The 21,713-nt window shown below is 42.7% G+C and overlaps 1 protein-coding gene across 1 annotated transcript in view; it reads left to right on the top strand.

Moving 5' to 3' along the window:
• The window catches only part of KAT2B (lysine acetyltransferase 2B), a 102,912-nt gene that overhangs the window by 56,978 nt on the left and 24,221 nt on the right, over window positions 1-21,713 (top strand). The window contains exons 6-9 of the mRNA XM_060149541.1: window positions 6,339-6,530; window positions 12,323-12,429; window positions 17,294-17,419; window positions 19,882-20,018. Coding sequence (XP_060005524.1) covers window positions 6,339-6,530; window positions 12,323-12,429; window positions 17,294-17,419; window positions 19,882-20,018 — 562 coding nt within the window. The remainder of the gene's footprint in view (window positions 1-6,338; window positions 6,531-12,322; window positions 12,430-17,293; window positions 17,420-19,881; window positions 20,019-21,713) is intronic.

Raw genomic sequence — 21,713 nt, 5'->3', positions numbered from 1 at the left:
CAAGAATTACACATTTTTCTAAAGTGGGAATTTATTTTTATTACTTATGACTTGCAGAATAATAGAATTGACTTAAGAGTCATAAACATGGGCCCTACAAAACAGAATGACTTACATTTATTTTTATTTAAGTAAGACAGTGACTTGTATTATCCATTCTGTTCACCCTTTTTATAACTTTTCCCATTTATATTTTATAGGCACATCAAGCTTGCTTCAGGGTCCCCCCCCCAACCGCGATTTAAAATAGGCAATGTTTTTCGACAGCTTGTAAAGACCACTTGTACCCAGGTTATTTTCTGTAACAGCGGATGACAAAGAGGAATGGGTGTAGTTGAAGATAAGCTTTTCTCTCTGATCACTGACCTGATTGCATGAGTAAAACCCCCTTTCCCTCTTTTCTCCCCTTTTACAATATATACAATTTGAGTTATAAAGTATTTTATCTTAATAATTGTAAAATTTACAGATTTCTTCAAAATCAACTTTTTAAATTATGTCTTCATTTTCACACCTTCATTTCAGAGTTTTATATTAACAGTAGTTCCTATAGCATCGTTACTCCTGTTTATGAGTTGAGATAATAGAACTCTCAAAAATATGTCTTTTAACTCCATCTGTGAACGACTGACAAAGCTGTCAAAATATCTGTCAAAGCCAAACCCCTGAAAATATTTGCCTCTCTTTTTGTTTGTTTTTGTCACTTTTCGTCTGTCTTTGTGTTTTTTTCCTTTGGTCGTGCCAGCTTGTGCGATCTTAGTTCCCTGAACAGGGATTGAACCCGTGACCCCTGCAGTGGCAGCACGGAGTTCTAACCACTGGACCGCCAGGGAATTCCCAATATTTTCCGCCCTTAAGAGAGAAAAAATTGTTTCATCAAGAAGGAGAATTAATTGTGAAGCAGCACGGGAGTTAATGCTGTATTTTAGAAAACAATAAAAATACTGTGTAGCACTTGGGAATTACCAAGAAATGGGCGGCACTTATGAAGACTCAAGGAGTCGTAAAAAATAGAAGTCGAGTTCTGGAATGAGCAATGGCCATGGCTCCATCCCTCCCCAGTTCTGTGTGTGTGTTAGAGCTCTCACCTCGCCTCCTGGACCTTCTGTTTCTTCCTCTGCCCGGTCCCATGGCTGTTGTGTGTCCCCTGAGGTGGCCCGTGCCTGGCGTCTGGCGCACAGCACAGGCGCTGGGAAGATGCTACTCATTCTTTCCCCCCAACACACGCTCTCCAAAACTCAAGTCACTGCCAGCGCGCAACTCTTCAGCTGGAGTGTGTGCAGTGGGATGAGAGGGTAGCGATTTGAGGGTCACTTTAGAAAGGGCGCTGAGAGACAGCCGCAGGGTCCTGGCTGGCCCCGCCTCCTCGCCCCAGCCGAGGGCGGAAGGGTGGAGTCCGATGTGGGGAAGGGAAGCGGCGAGGGGCTTGAGTGAGCCTGTCCTGCAACCTGCCGATTTCTAGGCCGGACGGAGATCAGGAGCCTCTGTAAATAATAAATAAGGGAATGAAGGTAGATATGCCTCCCGCCTACCCCACCTCCCCCGCCCCCCCCACCCCCGGGCTTCCCCACCACTGCCGTGTTGAGGAAGAAAGGGAAGCAGAGAGGAACAACCTGTGAACATTATCACAAGCGAGACTTGTTTCGACCACGTGGGAATTTAAAAAACCACACGCCGCTGCGGCATGGTGTCTCACTGATACCATCTTCTCCAAAATAGGTCCTGTTACAGCTGCAGGCACCACGTGGCGTGTCAGTGAACCTCAGGAGCTGGACTGTTGGTTCAGCATGTAATTTACAGCAGTTGTAGCCATTAGGACCGAGGGGCGGAAAACTCGTGGAGTGCACATCAGCATGAAGATGGGGAGAAACAGGATTCTCTGTGGAAGAGAATAGACTCAGAAAGCGATTATGTTCCTCACAAAGCTAACCTGTGAGGATCTAGCCAATAAAAAATTAAATGCAGACTGAACAGTAGAACTGCTTAAATTACTTATCCTCTCTGTTCTGACTTAAGGAAAAACGTAAATATTTTATATGTTAAAAATAGCTGGTATATTAATGTTAATATACTTAACCTTAATAATTTATATAAGTATATATTAAATATACTTTTATATGTCCCCCAGAAATCACTGTGGTGTTGGAAAAAAATCTGGACAAATATTTTGAAATTCCTTGAATTCCGTGATGGTGTGCTAATATAATTTCACGAGGAAATAACTGGAAAATAAAGTGTCAAAGGAATACGACTTCTTACAATACATCTGACCAACAGAATATGCTAAAGGAAAGTGGCAAATAATTAGCCTTAGATTTTCAGTTGTGCAGACCTCAAAATTAGAGGTCATGCCTGTACTGGGGAGATGCATTGTAAGAATACTGAGCAAGTTAGATATAACTAAATTGATTTTGGTGAAACAGTTGTATATAACTACTGCTGTATGAGGTTATAACCTGTCACCATGCTTCCTGGGCATTCATAATTAGGTGTGTAAATCTAGGGCAGTATTTATCACAGAGCGTGGCAAGAAGAGTGGATTGGCGCTCAGGAGACCTAGCTTCTAGTGTGGTTTCTAAAAATAACTAGCCTTTAGTTTGGGAGAAATGGGAGAGGTCACTTAATTGCTGAAAACCTTAGGATTTTCAGTCCAGCAAGTAGGTAGGATGACATGGTCTTCTGCAGTCAAGTTCTCCAATTCTGTTCACGTTTTAAAGAAAGCAAAGTGGTTGCAAATCACCACGATGCCGTTAAGGAGTCAGAGACAGTTGTTTGAACCATCAGTCAATTGCACGCCCATGCCGTCACCGTTAGGCATACAAAGATCCCTGAGCTGTCCTTTCACTTCTTTGGAGAAGACCTGAAACCAGTCGTTTAGGTATAATCTTTTCCTCCAGGTTAGTCTTTGGGGGAGCGTGTGAGCAGTGACAAGGCACACATTCATTCCCGTTTCCTTCTTTCTGTCTCACCACATGCCTGGACTGTGTCATTTACTAGAGCAGTCCCCGAAACACCACACGCTGACTCATCTTCTGTCTTTTCATACTGTGCCCTTACAGATTTATAAAATAAGATTAGTCTTGCAAGTAAAAACAAAACTAAACTACAAAGTGTAAACTGAGGTCTATAAAAATGATTCTGAGAAGAAATGAATGGCAACCTATTATTTGAAAATTTTTACTAGATAATAATCTATGCTGCCTTCCTCTACTCTGGGGAGAGTGAATGACCTATTAAGCACTTTGGGACAACATTTTATGAATTTATGATAGTATTTATAACCTATCATTGCCATAGCAGAAAGAGCATCTGTCTTTAAGTAGGGTCTCTGACATCTGTGACCCCTATAGATGGAAATGCTCTTTTAGACACAAAATCAGCACTGCCAAATAGGATATAATATGATCCACAAAAGTGAGCCGCATATGTGATTTAACATTTCCTCGTAGCTACATTAAAAAAATAAACACAGGACATTAATTTTAATAATGTTTTATTCACCTAGTATATAAAAATATTATCATTTCACCATGGAATCAATATGAACAATTATTAATGATGTATTTTACTTTTGTATTTTTGGTACTAAGTCTTCCAAATCCAGTGTGTGTTTTATACTTAAAGCACATTTTAATTCATTCACTAAATTTTAAGTGGTTAAAGATAAATGGGGTTCTACCAAAACAGTAAAGTTTTGTTTAATGGAAAAATATTTCACAGCGTTTCCATTTGAAAGTAAATTTTATTTATTTTATTTTTTCCTTTATGTATTTTTAAATTTCAGGATAGTTGATTTACAATGGTGTGTTAGTTTCAGGTGTACAGCAGAGCGATTCAGATATATTGATATATATAAATCTATTCTTTTTCAGATTCTTTTCCATTATGGTTTATCATAGGCTAGTTCCCTGTGCTCTACAGTAGGCCCTTGTTGGTTGAAAGTAAATGTTAAGTTGATTAAAATTAAGTAACATTAAAAATGAAGCTCTTTGGGACTTCCCTGGTGGCGCAGTGGTTAATAATCCTCCTACCAATTCAGGGGACACAGGGTTTGAGCCCTGGTCTGGGAGGATCCCACATGCCGTGGAGCAACTAAGCCCATGCGCCACAACTACTGAGCCTGCGCTCTAGAGCCCGCAAGCCACAACTACTGAGCCTGTGTGCCACAACTATTGAAGCCTGCGTGCCTAGAGCCCATGCTCCGCAACAAGAGAAGCCACCACAATGAGAAGCCTGCGCACCACAACAAAGAGTAGCCCCCTCTCGCCACAACTAGAGAAAGCCTGCACACAGCAATGAAGACCCAACACAGCCAAAAATTAAATAAATAAATAAATTTATGGAAAAAAAATTAAGCTCTTCAAGAAAACAAACTTATGGTTACCAAAGGCGAAAGGAGTGGGAGGGATAAATTAGGAGTTTGGGATTAACATACACACACTACTATATATAAAACAGATAAATAACAAAGTCCTACTGTATAGCACAGGGAACTATATTCAGTATTTTGTAATAACCTATAAGGGAAAAGAATCTGAAAAAGAATTATATATTCACATGTATGTATATACACATATGTGTATATATAAAACTGAATCACTTTGCTGTGCATCTGAAACTAATATAATATTGTAACCTAACTGTACTTCAATAAAAAAAAGAAGAAAGAAAAAAATTAAGCTCTTCATTTGTACAAGTGCTGAGTAGTTACATGTGGCTGGTGGCTACTGTATCAGCACAGGTATGCAACAGTCTCATCATCATAGAGGCTTTATTGGACAGTACTGGTCTAAATCCTTATATATCTTCCATTGCAGCAGATTGGACATACTTCTAATATTATTAACATTTACAAACAATCTTATGATAGCCTAAGTCTCATGAAATTGAACTGATGATTATGGTTTGTGATTACATTTGTAGTTTCATAATTAGTTCCCTGGGAGCTGGCCTCCCTTCAACTCCAAATATTTTAACTTCATTTAGTGGCCACAGGCGAACTTCCAGCAAAGATTGGCTTCGAAGGTGATGAATTTCTATGTGAAGTGCCTTATGGATTACAAAATCAATGAACCTCCTAGCTCCTTCTGCTCCCAAGGTCGCTGTTTCCGACTTGACAAGATACAGTGCAGCCCTTAAGATGCCCATCTGGGTATTGTGTCATAAAATGACATTTGGGTGTGAATTATTAGGACAGAAAAGTTGAGAGGAGAACAGAAATAGTAGCAGGATTTTAAGGTTAATTTTGAATCCAGGTAGATGAACTAACACTAATGAAAGGTTTCTTCCCCAAATATGAAACAGTCCCACCCCATACACAGGAGAACTAAGAAGTAATACAGAATAAGATAAAAAAATAAGGCAAGAAGCATGAGTAAGTGAATATTGTTCCACTCTTTATTGAGGGGCTGGCAGTTCATTGGGGTGTCCTTCAGCAGTTTGGGCGCATTGGAGCACGGCCCCCCCGTCTTAAACAAGATCAGGAAGGCACACAGGGAGGAGAGGGTTTTATTTGGGGAAAGCAGTCCTGTCCTGGAAGAGGATGTTTGGGTCTGCTACCAAGGAGCGGGACCTGGGCAGTGAAGCCTCGACCTTTGACCCTGGTCTCTGCTGCCCTCTGCGCCCCACTGTGTGCCCATGTTGCTGGGAATTTCAGGGCTTGCATCTCCGGGTCACCCTGGAGAAGGTGGGTCCATTGTGGGTGGACGCTCATGTTTTAGCTTCTCTCGGCTCAACGAGCTTTCTAAATCATATGCTCTGCATAGCCCGTGCGCCCCAGAACTGTGATCAGGTGTCAGGAAAGCCCTGGTTTCCCTCTGGGAACTCCTCCAGCCCTGTGCAACGCTGAAATGCATTTTTGACTTTGAGTCTGAGTCATTGAAAACGTACCTAAGCAACAGATGGTGGAAGCTCATTACTTCCTGCGTTTTGACTGAGTTTTGAACAGTCTTGAAGATCTTTATCTTCCCACCAAAGCTGTGGAGGTATGTGAATGCTGCGTAGGCATTTTAAAGAAGCCTTACATTTTACTTAGAGGATTAGATGGGGGAGTTCTGATTCTTCTGCAAAAGGGACTTCCTCGGTTTCCCCTTTCATTCCTCCTCCTATTTAAAGGATGCTGCAGAATGGAATGATTCTAGTAGAACTGGACCCAAGTGGCTATGGCCGGGTGAGCTCACCGAATTCCCACGTTTTACTAGCTGGTGGTGATACTTCTGCTCGTCACTGCAGACCTGGCCTCTCCTGCTGAGGTTGATGATACAGAGTAGCCGTCCTTGGGTGTTCCACATGGTCTGGGGCTTAAGGGATACTGATGGCGTGCTCTCCTCTGGTTGCAGGTGGCTATGTTACTGCAACGTGCCCCAGTTCTGTGACAGTCTGCCTCGGTACGAGACTGCCCAGGTGTTCGGGAGAACCTTGCTCCGCTCTGTCTTCACCGTGATGAGACGACAGCTCCTGGAACAGGCGAGGCAGGAAAAAGACAAACTGCCACTGGAGAAACGGACTCTAATCCTCACCCATTTCCCAAAGTAAGGGAGTGCTTTTGTGGGTCTTTGATGCAAGGGCTTAAGGCTGATGGATACACAGCAAAGCCTGCCTCAGTGACACAATCAGGAGGGGTAGGAAAGAGGGACCCCATCTTTCTCAGCTCCCTCTGGGAGCCTCCGTGGGTACTTTCCAGCCCATCTGAGATGAGCTTGACTCTGTACCACTGGTCCCTTAGCCTCGCCTCATTCCACCTGAGTCTCATGGGGCTGGGGGGTGGGGTGGGGGTGGTTGGGGGGGGGAATGCTTTGTTTTGTATATTCAGCTGCCAGGATGCTAGTGGGGGGTGGGAAAGGTGGTGCAGAAGCCATTTCCATCTTCCCAGAAGTGGTGCAGGAGAAGTCAGGTGGCTGTTTCTTCCGTCCCACGTCTCCAGCCATTTCCTTTTTTTAATTTTTTGGCCCACCATGCGGCATGTGGGATCTTAGTTCCCCGACCAGGGATTGAACCCGCGCCCCTTGCATTGGAAGCACGGAGTCTTAACCACTAGACCTCCAGGGAAGTCCCATCTAGCCCTTGCTAAGATTGGCGGTTCAGTTCCGTCTCAGCTAGAGTGAACTAGACCCCAAGAGCGGGGCTGGCCGGGAATAGAGAGGCCTCCTTCAGAATGATCCTTGTTCCTGTGTACTCAGTTTCTTGTGGAATGTGCATGCTCTTGTGCACCTTTGCTTCTCACACCTGCCGGAACGCCAACATGTGAATAATCATTTAAATGTTTTTCAAATACATGCAACGTGTCAAAGGGATAGGAAGTTGCAGTGCCACACCATTGGCCTTGGAAATGAATTTTCAGTGCGAAGAACCCAAAATTTAAGCTAAGAGGCTGGGTGCTGGTGAGAGGCTAGGGGTGCAGGTGATGGCTTGTCATGGAGCAGTGACAGCAAGACAGGAAGGAGGCAGTTCATTCTGCCTGGAAGCACCGGTCTGCTGGGGTGGAAGGTATCATTTGAAAAGGCATTCTAGGTCTGATAGAGTTCTGCCATGGAGAACTGCGAGATAGCAGAGTTTCAGAGAGGAGCCATTATAGTCTTTGAGCAAAGATTGATGAAATCCTGTTTTATCTGAGAAACTGGATTTTTTTTATTATTACTATTTCTGGTTTACCCAATTATCTCAGGAAAGATGATAGTTTTAATTTTTAAAAATAAGTGAGGCCCAGGGCTTCCCTGGTGGCGCAGTGGTTGAGAGTCCGCCTGCCGATGCAGGGGCCACGGGTTCGTGCCCCAGTCCGGGAAGTCCCACATGCCGCGGAGCGGCGGGGCCCGTGAGCCATGGCCGCTGAGCCTGCGCGTCCGGAGCCTGTGCTCCGCAACGGGAGAGGACACAACAGTGAGAGGCCCGTGTACGGCCAAAAAAAAAAAAAATAAGTGAGGCCCAAAACAAACAATAACAAAAATGGTTTTCTGATGAAAATGGACTGAACAATTTTTTTTTTTTTTTTTTGCAGTTTAACACGAATCTCAAACATTAGGTAGAGGATAATTCTAATGAGCTTTAGCTGAACGTCCAATATTTGAACATAAGTCCTAGCCACCTGATTTTCAGTATTTCCTGAAGGACACGAGACTGAGGCAGGACATGGACCCTTTGGTATCCTCCAGGGAGGAAGGTTCAGAAGCACTTAAACTGCAGTTTGAATGTTGCCCCTCAATGGGTAATGAACTCTGGGCAAGCTCATGTATTTCAGTGGCTACCTTTTAACTGTTCTAAGCTTCTTTCCATAGAGATTAAAGCAGTTTTCTTATTTCTCTGTTACATTTGCCACATAAGTAGCATTTCATGTGTTCAGATTATAGTAGTCGTTCTGTCTCTAAGCCAAGGGACAAAGAGGACCCCTCTCCCCTCCCCCCTCACACCTTTTGTGGTACTTAAAGAGAAATTTTAATTACCTTGCATAGTAGCAATTTTTTTTCCCCCATAGCAAACTCAGTTTGCTTCTTGCAGGTATTTGCTAATTATAGTGTTATGTTCATTCAGCCCATAGTTCTGGCATGCTTATGCTGTTCAGCTGAAAAATCAGTGTTGCTTTCTTTTTATCTCTGTTACTAATGGTAGGGTAAAACTACCACCCACTTCTCCTTTTAAATCCCTTTTCATTGAATCTGACAACATTTGAGGCTGTTAGGGATTTATACCTGCAGATTTGGCGGCAGAATCTCATACTGAAGCCGGAGGTGCCATTTGCGTCTTGGGCACCAGCTCAAGGGAAGGGCTGCAGACTGCTTCTCACACCTGGTGAGGTCGCCGTGCTTCTCAGATGCATCTTCAGAGCTTACATCCTTATCTTCCTGCTCTTCATATGTTGCCGCTTCTTCTGCTTGGCTTTAACGTGTGCCTTTCCCCGACGCCACCCCCATCCACCTATTTACACGGTTGTTTTTAAAAACTTTAGTATCTGCATTTCATTCTAAAAATGATGAATGGACATGTTGATGAAAATTTGATGCACAGGGAACAAAGAAGCAAAAGACCACTATAATCCTACCACTGTGATATACTTTTTGTGCTTTTAGATATTTCAGTTTTTTCTCCGTGTACTGCGTTCTTTTATTCTACATATAATTTTGTATCCTCTGTATATAAAACAAGCGTTTTCTCATAGCATTAGATGAGCCTGTTCTTTATTTTATTGAAATAACTAAATGTATGTATGTGTATATATATATGTATGTGTGTATATATATATATATATATATAAAAAATATAACACACACATGATTATTTTCCTAAATTATTAATGGCATTCTTCTTTGGTGAGTCTCTTTAGGGCTTTGTGAAGTGTTCCCATTATATAATTACTGATAAAGAAGGAGCCTGGAAAAGGAAAGGAAATTTACTTCTGTGATAAAGGGCAGTTGGGGAAATCTTGAGGGCTGTGTGAGGTGAAGGCAGGGTCTGCTTAGCAAAAGGGGGAAATGCATCGAGAACCTTCCGTCTTGTCAGCAAGGTCAGAATGTGACCTTAGTAAGGATTTTACCTCCTGTTGCTGTCAGTCTTTCTGTGTTAGATAAGAAACATACTAAAGTGTTTTAAAGAATAAGTTAATGGTGGCTTGCTTGGCAAAAGGCGACTCATGTCGTCTCTGTAAACCATGAATTACACAACTGAGTGCAGGTAGATGTTCACGCAAATGGTACCTTATTCTTAAATCTTCTGAGTATGAACAGCAAGTCAGAAGACCCTCAGGACCTTTCCCCACCTGTCTTCACTTCCAAAAACGCAACCTCTCCCACCCCGAGACCTTCTGAAGTCTTGCCGGATTTGATTAATGAGAAGACTAGTGGCACTTTCAGTAATTATGATGATGATGATGATGATGATGTTAATGTAGGTCCTTGATCAGTTGTCCATACTTGGTCTGTTTCTCAGTTCAAGTTTTAGGGTAACTTGACACCTTTATAAAGGTAACATAACACATGGGCTATACATTATCATAGCTTTAGGGGTGGGGGCAGGTCCCCCAAAGCAAATCCATTTATAAAGACTGTAAGTAGTCTTACGTATGTTTTGTTGCCAAATGGATTAGGGAAAATACTTTTTTTAAGGGCTTTTGGATTTCAAAATTTCAGAGACAGGATAGTAGACGTATATACTAGCTAACCTTTATTACATCATTGCAGTGTAAACTTCTTGAGGGCAAGACGAGGTTGTGTTCCCTCTACCCTCCAGCACCTGGCACAGCACCTGGCATGTGGTGGGCATTCAGTGTTTGTTGAGTGAATGAATGAGCACTTCCTAAGGGGTCATCACCATTTGAAGCATGACATTAGTGTACTCCTCACTACCATCTTCTGCAGGAGTTACTGTTGATATTTCCATTTTATAAAAGTGGAACCAAGGAAGAGGAAAGTTAAGAACGTGTTCCAAGATCACACAAATAATAAGTGGTGAGTTTGGTAATTGGATTTTAGAACCCAAGCTCTTAGCCATTATTCTGTACCCCTCCCTGAGAATTAATGTGCCTTAAAAAGAGGCTTTCAGGAAGACATTCCAGTACTAGGAGTATAGATTTGTGTTGGTATTTTAATCATAGTTCTTCTATTTTGGGGCACATAAGAACTGTCCAAGGTACTTATCAAAAATCAGTTGCCCAGACCATTCTCCCAGACTCCGATTCAGTAAGCTTAGGTGGGGTTTGGGTATCTATACTCTTACCAAGGTATTCGGGTGATTTCTCTGGGCCCCCAAAACTTGAGATCTGTTTGTTTATAACACGACAGGAAATATAACGTAGTAATTAATCACACGTTCTGATCTTGGCCCTGCAATTTACTGGTTGTGGGACTTTGTACCAGTTATTGAGCCTCTCTGTGCCCTAGGTCTTTCCATCTGTAAAATGGGTACAATAATGGATCCTATCTCATAGGTTGTTAGGAAGATCAAATGAGTTAATACATACCAACTACTTAGAGCAGTGTCTATCCTATAGTAAGAGCTATGTATGTGTGTGATAAATAAAAATAAAATATGTAACTCATTGGGTTGATGTGAAGATTCAATAAGAAGTTCTTACCCAGAGAAAACCATAATTCAAAAAGACACATGCACCCCAATGTTCATAGCAGTACTGTTTACAATAGCCAGGACATGGAAGCAACCTAACTGTCCATCAACAGAGGAATGGATAAAGGAGATGTGGTACATATATCCAATGGAATATTACTCAGCCATAAAAAGGAATGAAATTGGGTCATTTGTAGAGTCATGGATGGACCTACAGAGTGTCATACTGAGTGAAGTAAGTCAGAAAGAGAAAAACAAAATACTGTATATTAACGCATATATGTGGAATCTAGAAAAATGGTATAGATGATCTTATTTGCAAAGCAGAAATAGAGACACAGAAGTAGAGAACAAATGTATGGATACCAAGGGGGAAAAAGGGGGCTGGTGGGAGGAATTGGGAGATTGGGATTGACACATATACACTATTGATATTATGTATAAAATAGGTAACTAATGAGAACATACTGTGTAGCACAGGGAACTCTAGTTAATGCACTGTGGTGACCTAAATGGGAAGGAAATCCAAAAAAGAGGGGATATATGTATATGTATAGCTGATTCATTTTGCTGTACAGTAGAAACTAACATAACATTGTAAAGCAACTAGACTCCGATAAAGATTAATTAAAAAAAAAAAGTTCTTAGGACAGTGCAGGCACATGGCAAGGATTCCATAAATACTGTAGCGGCTTTTGTGATGGAAATGACGGTGACAGTGACCGCTCCGTGGAGGGCTGGAATCTGGTTCTGAGATTCCCTGAGGGGGACTGGGTGGAATCCATTTCCACTGATCTAATGCTCCGTGTAGTCTAGCTCGTATCTATCTATGCAGAGCCCAAAGAGAATACATCTGTAGAAATGCATTCTGTTATTAGAATATACCAGGGCTGCCCAACTAAATCATCACTTGAGTCATAATTGACTAGCATATTTCTTTTTTTTTTTTTGCGGTACACAGGCCTTTCACTGTTGTGGCCTCTCCCGTTGCGGAGCACAGGCTCCGGACGCGCAGGCTCAGTGGCCATGGCTCACGGGCCCAGCTGCTCCGCAGCGTGTGGGATCCTCCCGGACCGGGGCACGAACCCGTGTCCCCTGCATTGGCAGGCGGACTCTCAACCACTGCGCCACCAGGGAAGCCCCTTGACTAGCATATTTCTAAATTGAAGATGGGATGCTGGTGTTCATGTGATGGCCGTGGGTGGTCAGGGCTTTTGTCCCTCTAGTGATGCATTAGTTTTGACCTCATGCTTGCCTTTACTCTTGTGCCTAGGTTTCTGTCCATGTTAGAAGAAGAAGTTTATAGTCAAAACTCTCCCATCTGGGATCAGGATTTTCTCTCAGCTTCTTCCAGAACCAGCCAGCTAGGAATCCAAACAGGTAAAAAAAAAATTTTTTTTTGCATAAATCAAAAAACAACCAGGAAGTGTTCGTTACAGTTCACTCTGCATTTATTTGTGTTTTTCATCAAGAATTGAAGACTAGCACCAGCAAAAAAAAAGTAGAAGCTCTGGCAAATCTTGCATCTACATCTCTGTTGGTGAGGAGAGCAGGTGCAAACCAAACAGTTAAAATAATAACAGCTGCTGCGCCTGCTGTGGGAGTTTGCTCAGCCCGCGCCCCACAGCTGTACGGGAGGTTTAAACCCAGGCGGCTCAGGTCTGCAGTCAATGCTGGATCTTTTTGAAGACACTTACAGTCTCGGTCAATGGCCACATATGCCCAGGAATCATGTCTCCGTCTGGTTTCTGAATCTGTGGGGTGTGGTTTGGGCATCAAGTTGCTCTCATGGATAATGGTAGGATAGTGAGTCTCAGGACGTGAAGTGGGGTCAGGGCGTCAGCTGGCATTGCCTCGGGTCCGCCAGTGGCCTCAGCGAGCATTTTGTGAGGAAGGAAGATGTGTAACTCCTGGAGTCACACTGACCCTAGAAAGAGGGTCTGAATTCCTGCCTTGGATGCTCGGAAAATTTGGAGAAGTTTGGCAAGAGATGCCAAAGCAGTAATTTGTATGTGGCCTTGGGGAAAGATAGAATGCAGAATTTTGATGTCGAGTTTTTAGTAGATCTAGTTCAATGCGTCACACGGGGGCTCTTAAGTATTGCCTCCAGCAAAGGGTAATTTTATTCTCGCCTTTCCCCCACCCCCCAATTTTTTAAATTGAATACATACAGTGAAAGGCAACCTTTTTAGTATGTGGTTCTGTGAATGTTGGCAAACACACATAGTTAGTTGTGTAACTACCACTACCATCAGAATATAGAAAAAAAAATATATAGGACAACTGCATCACCCTAGAAAATTCCCTTGTACCCCTTCTGTAGTCCATTCAGTGCTCTAACCCCCAGCTTCGGCAACCACTGATTTGTTTTTTGTCCCTGTAGTTTTGCCTTTTCTAGAATGCCGTATGAGTGGAATCCTAGCATTCTGACTGGCTTCTTTCACTCAGCATTTGAGAAGGTGATTAAAACTTTTTTTTCATCTAGACCCCAAGTTTGGATGCATATAATTAAATCCTTCCAAGCAGAGTACTTAGGGAATGAGGTATTTTGGTTTGGATCAAACCATCTTTGCTTGGCTTCTTGTTACCAGAAACATCTTTTGTGCTGTTTTTTCACCTTAGGTCATAGAATATAATTTCATGTTTCTCTGGTTCAAAACCTGTAGCGCTCTGGGGCTTTTCTGTGCGTGGACAGAACTCCAGACCTGAGTGTCAGCATTTCCTGGACGTGCTCTGTGTAGCACCTGGGCATGTGTTCTGTATTTCTCTCTCTGTCCCCATGTTGTTCACTTTGTCTCTGTCTTTATCTTACCTAACTTTCAAATGGCATCTCTCCCACAAACTCTTTCCTGATTCTCCCCATGCCTTCCAGTAAGGGCTGGATCTCCTTTCTTCCGAATGTTCGTGGAAGCTTGATAATATCCTATCGCCGGTTGTTTAACTTGGCAGCACCGTGGCATCACCCATGTGATGTAAAATACTACTGGTTTCGAATAGTGTTATTTATTTGTGGTATGATTAATTATAGAACTTTATTAATTTGGGATGCTGTCAAGGAAGGGAAGAAAATATATTAAAAATTTAGAAGAATTAAAAAAAAAGTTTAGAAACCACCTAAATTTATAGCCTGACTCTTAGTGGCTCAGTAAAATATGCCATATAGAGGTTCTTGTTTCAATAAATAGTTAAGAATTGCTTCTATCAGTTTTTGCCAGTAGATGCTTCTGTATGTTTGAAAATAATTTCCTTCTTTCCCACAATTATCTCCTGATTTTCTACAATATTTATGGCACTGGTTTAGATACTGAGAATAGCTATAAATAAAACAAAATGATTTATTTTAAGTAAAAAAAAAATACTACTGATCTCTGAGGCCCGTCCCAAGAGGGTGTGATGTAACTGGCCAAGGGCATGGCCTGGACGTGGCCAAGGACGTGGCCTGGACATCGAGACTTTAAAAACTCCTCAGGTGACCTGATGTGCAGCAGTCTGAGTCACACAGCACTCACCTCATGCTACCCTCGCCCCCTTTTCTCTGTACGTGTCTGTCTCCTATGAGGGTGACTGTTGCATGGTCAGAGACCCAGTTTTGCCACGAGAATAGCTGATACTTCCAGTAAGTGCTCACCCTGAGGTTTGCTTCCTGTCTTTGAGCCTTAGCACAGACCATGAGAAGCTGGTGTGATTATCCCCTTTATGTGGATGAGAAATGAGAGCTCAGAGAGGAGCAACCAGTTGCCCAAAGGCAGAGCTCGTGAGTGATGGGACTGGGCTTCACACTGGGTCTAATTCCTGTCTCTTGCCCTGTGTTAAGAGCCAGAGCTCTAACCGCTGCTCTGCACGGCCCCAGTGTGCTTTGCAAATGTGCAGGCGAGCGCATGTGGAAGGAATGAGTGAAGAACCTGGGCCGGGGACACCAGAGCTATTTGTCAGGGTCATCTTAGTTCTTTTCTGGAGGGACTTCTGGAGAGAATTCCTCTCTGGGTGAAGACTTCCCTTGACCCTCACCTGCTCAAGATGCCTCCCAGTCTGTCCCACTTCCATTGTGTTGTCTGTCATCACACAAGATGGAGAAGGCGGGACGTCTCTGACCCTCTGGGGATTTCAGATTCATCTCTGTGTCTCAGGTTGTCACCCAGTTCAGCTGGTTTGTCAGTATTACCTGCCGCCATCGGAAGCAGGCTGTCTTCTCCTGTTCTGCTGTAATTGCAGTGTGTTCTCTGGGGGAAGAGAAAAGTGTAATCACCTACTTAATTGGCATGTCTGCACATCTATGCAACTGTGATAAATGACATTCATAATGATGGCTCTGAACTTTTGCAAGGTACTCAGATGTCTTCTGAATCACCAGAGCTTCCCCTTTGTGTAGAATCGCTCCAGTGTACTTAGAAATTCAGAAGGCTTGTTTGCTGGGAGGAAAGCCACACAGCCTGGTGCTTTAGTATATTCTGATCCCCCGTTGTTTTCTTTTTCTTCTGGGGGTGATGGTGTCCTCACCTATGTTTTATTTATTTTTATTTAAAAATTTTTTTTATTGTAATGACCTATATGGGAAAAGGATCTAACAAAGAGTGGGTATATGTAGATGTATAACTGATTCACTTTGCTGTACGCCTGAAACTAACACAACATTGGGAATCAGTATATTCTGATTCTTTACATACCAGTTGCTGTTCAGTTAGGATCGCTATGGGTCCATGTCTCTCCGTGGCTTGGTTTACTTACTCCATCTCTCTCTTGGCTACGGGGAAAGTCCCCCGTAGACCACACTGTGGCTGCCTTGACACCAAGATGAATGTGCTCTCTGGGCATCTGTCTGCCCTGAGAATGTCCGTGTCCCTCATCAGTCTCACCTCATCAGCTACGGATCAGCAATCACACTAGCACACAACGTCCTACTTCCTATGAAGGCCTTTTTGAAAAAAGGCAAAACAAAAAGGTTTTGTTTGGAAATACTCTTGAACTTGCAGAAAAGTTACGAAACTAGGACAAAGCAGTCCTGTGTGCTGTATGTTCTTTAATTGTTAACATTTGCCATACTTGCTTCATCATTTCTCCTGTTTCTCTGTCTCTGCCTCGCTCCATAAATATGTGTGCGTGTATGTATGTTTTTTGTCTTCTAAACTATTTGAAAGTTACAAACGTCACACCCCTTTACTGACTTCAGTGGGTATCTCTTAAGAGCAAGGACGTTTTCTTATTTAACCGCAGTATAGTTATCAAAGTAAGGGAGTTTAACCTTGATGCAATATTATTATCTAATCTATGTGCTAGTTTCCATTTTGCCCCTCATCTCAGTGATGTGGCTTATGGCAATTTCTGCGTCACATCGGGAGGCACGTAACGTTGACCTCTCCCATTATTGCTGGTGTGCAGTTTGATCACTGGCTTAGGGCAGGCTTTAGGAGGTTTCTCCACTGCAGTGTTACCATTTCTCCTTTTGTAATAAAAAGAACAAAAGTACTTTTGTGGGGAGATACTTTGAGACTATCCTGTCTTTATCAAAATTCTATTCATTGGGACTTCCCTGGTGGTGCAGTGGTTAAGAATCCGCCTGCCAATGCAGGGGACGCGGGTTTGAGCCCTGGTCGGGGAAGATCCCACATGCCGTGGAGCAACTAAGCCCGTGCGCCACAACTACTGAGCCTGCGCTCTGGAGCCCGCAAGCCACAACTACTGAGCCCACGTGCCACAACTACTGAAGCCCGCGCACCTAGAGCCCGTGCTCCACAACAAGAGAAGCCACCGCAATGAGAAGCCCATGCACTGCAACAAAGAGTAGCTCCCACTTGCCACAACTAGAGAAAGCCCGAGTGCAGCAACGAAGACCCAGCGCAGCCAAAAATAAATAAAAATAAATATTAAAAAAATTATATTCACAGGGTTTAGACTGTACAGATGATTCTTCCCTGAATCAATTATTATATACTGGCTGCTTCCCCCAGCCCCTGCCAACTTCCATCATTCCCTTCTTATTTGTTGGCATTCTCCTGTACGAAGAGTTTCACCTTCTCCCCACTTATTTATTTATGATTTTATCAGTTTGGACTCGGATATCTTTATTCTATCCAATGGGTTATAATCCAACCCTGTCTTATCATGCTCACATTGGCCCCATAGTTTTTATTTTAAAGATGACTTCTTGGGGTGATGGGCAGGAATGGGATGGTGTCATGTGCACTTGGTTCCTTATTGCCTAAGAAAGAAGTCATTTAATACCTTCTTTTCCTTTTCCTGGGGGCAGTTATCAATCCACCTCCTGTGGCCGGGACAGTTACCTTCAATTCAAACTCAGCTTCCCTTGAGCAACAGAATGGAGGGAGCAACAGTCCTTCCTGTAAAGGTGCTTCGGGGCTTGAGGCAAACCCAGGTAAGCTCTTTGAGGGCATCATAGAGGACTGCGATTTGCCCTAGAAGCTTTATTATCTGAGGAGTGCCAAAGGTAGACTTCGAACAGATTGTACATGTCCAGGATCTCAATGGTTGGAACTCAGTTTGAGCTGTATTGGTTAGTTATTGCTGTGTAACAAACTCACTCAAAATTCAGAGTCTTAAAACTGTAATCTTTTATTATCATAGCTCACTCATCTTGTGTGTTGCCTGGGAGGTGGCTAATCCCAGCTAGTCTCCTTCAGGCTGGGCTTGCATATTTCTCATCCTCCTTCTAGGACCATTGGGTTTCTTCACCTTCCCTTGGGGCAGAATATGTCCCTATTATGGTGGCAGAAGCAGCAGAAAGCAAGAAGAAATACACTTTCTTGAAGCCTAAGCTCGGAACTGGTACCCCATCACACCTGCCTCATTTTGTCATCTAAAGCTAATCACATGGTCAAACTCAAGAGTAAAGGGGTGGGGAAGTGTACCCTACTCCTTTTATAGGAAGAACGGCAAAATCACATGGCAGAGCATGGATACAGGAGGGGAAAGAATTTGGCCTTGAATGTAATCTGCCGTGTGGGCAAAAACATCTCTTAATCCTAAAGGCATTTCACAGTTACAGGATGTTTTGAAGGTTGCATTTCTGTCCACAGGCTTGACCTCAGACAAATCTTGGGCATGACCAAAGTTTGACATTCAAGAAATGACATAAAAGGGGGAGAGAAGAGGATTTTGAATGAAGTACTAAGCATTTAGCATTGGTGCTACCCTTGTCTCTCCCACGTCCAAGGGAGACATCACTAATTAATCTGGAAACTCTTTGCCAGTGAACTTGGATGCAGCCTTAGATGCTTTCTTATCACATCACTATTAGCAATCTATCAAGTTTGGGGCATATTGGGTGTAAGCCTCAACTCCAAAATAAATAGTTCGCAGTGTTAATCTTGGGGAATCTTGGAATTTGAAGGCTTCTTGGTCAAATGACTGAAAATATTCTCACTCACCTCCAATCACAACAAGTAAAAAGTTATGAAAACAAGAACTCAACCAAAACTGTTTAGTAAGTAACATATAATATTTGGAGAAGCATCTTGTATAGATGAGATACTTGACATTGCTGTGCTTCTTTTTAGCTAAAGTTGATGGGAATGCTCTATGGAACATGCTTAGTGGGATTCATACCTGAGGAATAAATTAGATTTGAACATCTAAAAATTGAAAAAATTTTAATTGTAAAAATAAATGCATTATGACAGAAGGAAAAAAAAGAAAGAAAGAAAAACCAAACATGATAATAGAAGGGACAGAAAGCCACCATGTAATCTAAGGAGGAAGGTGGGAGAGAGTTCTTGCCTTCGCCTGGCCTTTCCCAGCATGTAACATATTGAGAGTATACCTACTTCAAAGGCCAGTGGCCCTACTCACTTTGTGAGGCATCATTTTAAGGCAAAAAAGCATTGTGAGAGATAGTGAGAGTCATTTTGTGATTAAAAAAATTAAATTCACCGGGAAAATAAAACAGTTCATGGGCTTCCCTGGTGGCACAGTGGTTGAGAGTCCGCCTGCCGATGCAGGGGACACGGGTTCGTGCTCCGGTCCGGGAAGATCCCACATGCCACGGAGCGGCTGGGCCCGTGAGCCATGGCCGTTGAGCCTGCGCATCCGGAGCCTGTGCTCCGCAACGGGAGAGGCCACAACAGTGAGAGGCCCGCGTACCGCAAAAATAAAACAACAACAACAACAACAAAAAACAGTTCATGAGTATATTTCAAATATATAGACATATATACATGACATGCATATGACCACGTATATCTATACATACATACATGCAAACATATATGAAGAGGGAGAATTAACAGAACTGCAAAGAGAAATAATCACTTCAAACCAACCAACAGTTGAAATCTGGAAGAAACATCTCTGATTCATTCATAGATCAAGCAGACAAAACTGTCAGTAAGGACAGAAGCCCTGCAAACACGATCAACAAGATTAATCTAACATATGTGTAGAGAGCACTCAAAATCGGAAAAATGCACATTCTTTCCAAGAAGACACTTAATTTACAAATAATTGGTCAAGTCTTAGTCCATAAAGCAAGTTTTGAAAAACTTTGACCTTTGGTATCATATGGGCCATGTTCTCTGACCACAAAGTGATAACTAGACTCACCCCTTAATATGCAAATGAAGAGACACATGCTTTAATAACTCATATATCAAGTTAAAAAATGACCATGGAAAATAGAAACTATTTAGAATAGATCTACGGTTGGCAGTTACTGTGAGACCTCCTCCCTTCTCTCTCCTGCCTTCCACTGTGCCCCTCCCCTGGTACGTGGAGGGTTGACGTCCACACCTGTCAGTGTTATTAGAAAATTAGTTGGATTGGTTGGCCTGTGCTTTGTGGTCAAAATAACCCATCGTTTACCCTTTTATTTTGATCTTCAAGGAGAAAAGAGGAAAATGAATGACTCTCACGTTTTGGAGGAGGCCAAGAAACCCCGAGTGATGGGCGATATTCCACTGGAATTAATCCACGAGGTCATGTCCACCATCACGGACCCTGCAGCGATGCTCGGGCCAGAGGTCAGCAGGGTGAACCTAGGCAGCCAGCTGGTGGACCCCTTCTACTCTCCGGGCCACTCCAGCTGTTGGGAATGGGGATGGTATTGCCAAGAGAGAGCATGTCACGCTACCCTGGTTTGCATTTTGCCTGGCGGTCAGGGTTGGAAAGGCAAGAAAAGCTGATGGAGAGCTGATTCCCCTTGATGACTGTCAGATCACGGGGAAACACAATCTCATGCAGCTGAAGGCATTTCTCCTTCAACTTTTTATCTTGAAAAATTTAAACCCTCATAAATGTTGCAAAAAACTCCATGATAAAGATCCAGAGACTCTTTATTTAGATTCACCAATTGTTAACATGCCTCATTTACTTTCCCTCTGTCGTGCTCTCTCTCCTGTGAAGCATTAGGAACCATTTCAGAATTCAATACAGATGTCATAACACTTCACCCCTAACTATATTTGCATGTATCTCCTAAGACTGAGACTGTTCATTCACATTACCTCAATGCAGTTATCACCTCCAGCAAATTTCGCCAGGTTACAGTATTATCTAACGTATGGGTTGGCAGTCTACAGCCTGCGGGCCAAATCCAACCCACTTGCTGGTTTTGTAAATAAAGTTTAATTGAAGTGTATTATCTGTGTCTGCCTTGCACTACAAAAGCAGATCTGAATTGTTAAGATAGGGGAAGACTGACTGCAAAGCCTAAGATAGTTGTCCCCTGGCCCTTTATAGAAAAGTTTACTTAGACAAAGTTATATTAGACCATTGGCCTAATATACAGCCCATATCCAAATTTCCCATGTATCCAAATTCTGTCCATTATAACATTTGCTGCTGTTGTTGGAAGATCAGTCAGGGATCACGCACTACATTTAGTTCTTATCTCTTCACCTCTTTTTTTTTTTTTTTGGTCGCGCTGTGTGGCTTCCGGGATCTTAGTTCCCTGACCAGGGATTGAACCTGTGCCCCCGGCAGTGGAAGCATGGAGTCTTAACCACCGGACCACCAGGGACTTCCCCTCTTCACCTTTTTAGTCTCCTTTATTCTAGAACAGTTCCCCAGCCCTCTTTTGGTCTTTTGTGGCAGCACTGTTGTTGCAGAGTCCTGGTCACTGGTTTTGCATAATGTCCCTCTACCTGGATTTGTCTGTTTACCCATGATTAGATTCAAGTAAAGCAATTTTGGTAAAAGTACTGCTGTCAGTCTCATTGTGTCCTCTCCAGGGGCAAAGCAGTTTAAGATGTTTCTGACAGCTTCCAGAAAATGAAGAAATGGCTCGGAGATTATTTTGCAAAACCTCTTTAAAAATTTTTTTACTATGGCTCTGCTAGATCAAAATATCCATTTTTAATGTGTCATGTTTCCTTAGAGGTTTATTTCATGGTAGTGAGATAATTCAGAGAACCAGAATGTTGTTAAGAGAGAGATCTTCTTATAAAATTGTTCTTTCCGTTTCCTTCTGGATATCCAGACCTGGGGACTTACGACTGTAGTACCTTTTGTGTACTTGTCTCCTGGGGATTTAGTAACTTCACGGATTAGTTTAGCTCAGTTTTTTCAACTATAAAATGTGGATGTAGTCACACATTTCAGGATGTGTTGGGTGGCTTTAGTAGTGTCCTGGAGTTGACTTGTACTGGTGTGCGCAAGGCAACTGTTACATTTTCAGGAATTTTGTGTGCTGGTTGTTAAATACGTTGGTAGCTTGA

Source organism: Lagenorhynchus albirostris, chromosome 5 (assembly GCF_949774975.1).
Source record: "Lagenorhynchus albirostris chromosome 5, mLagAlb1.1, whole genome shotgun sequence".
Taxonomy (NCBI): domain Eukaryota; kingdom Metazoa; phylum Chordata; class Mammalia; order Artiodactyla; family Delphinidae; genus Lagenorhynchus; species Lagenorhynchus albirostris.
This window is presented reverse-complemented; position numbering and strand designations above follow the sequence as displayed.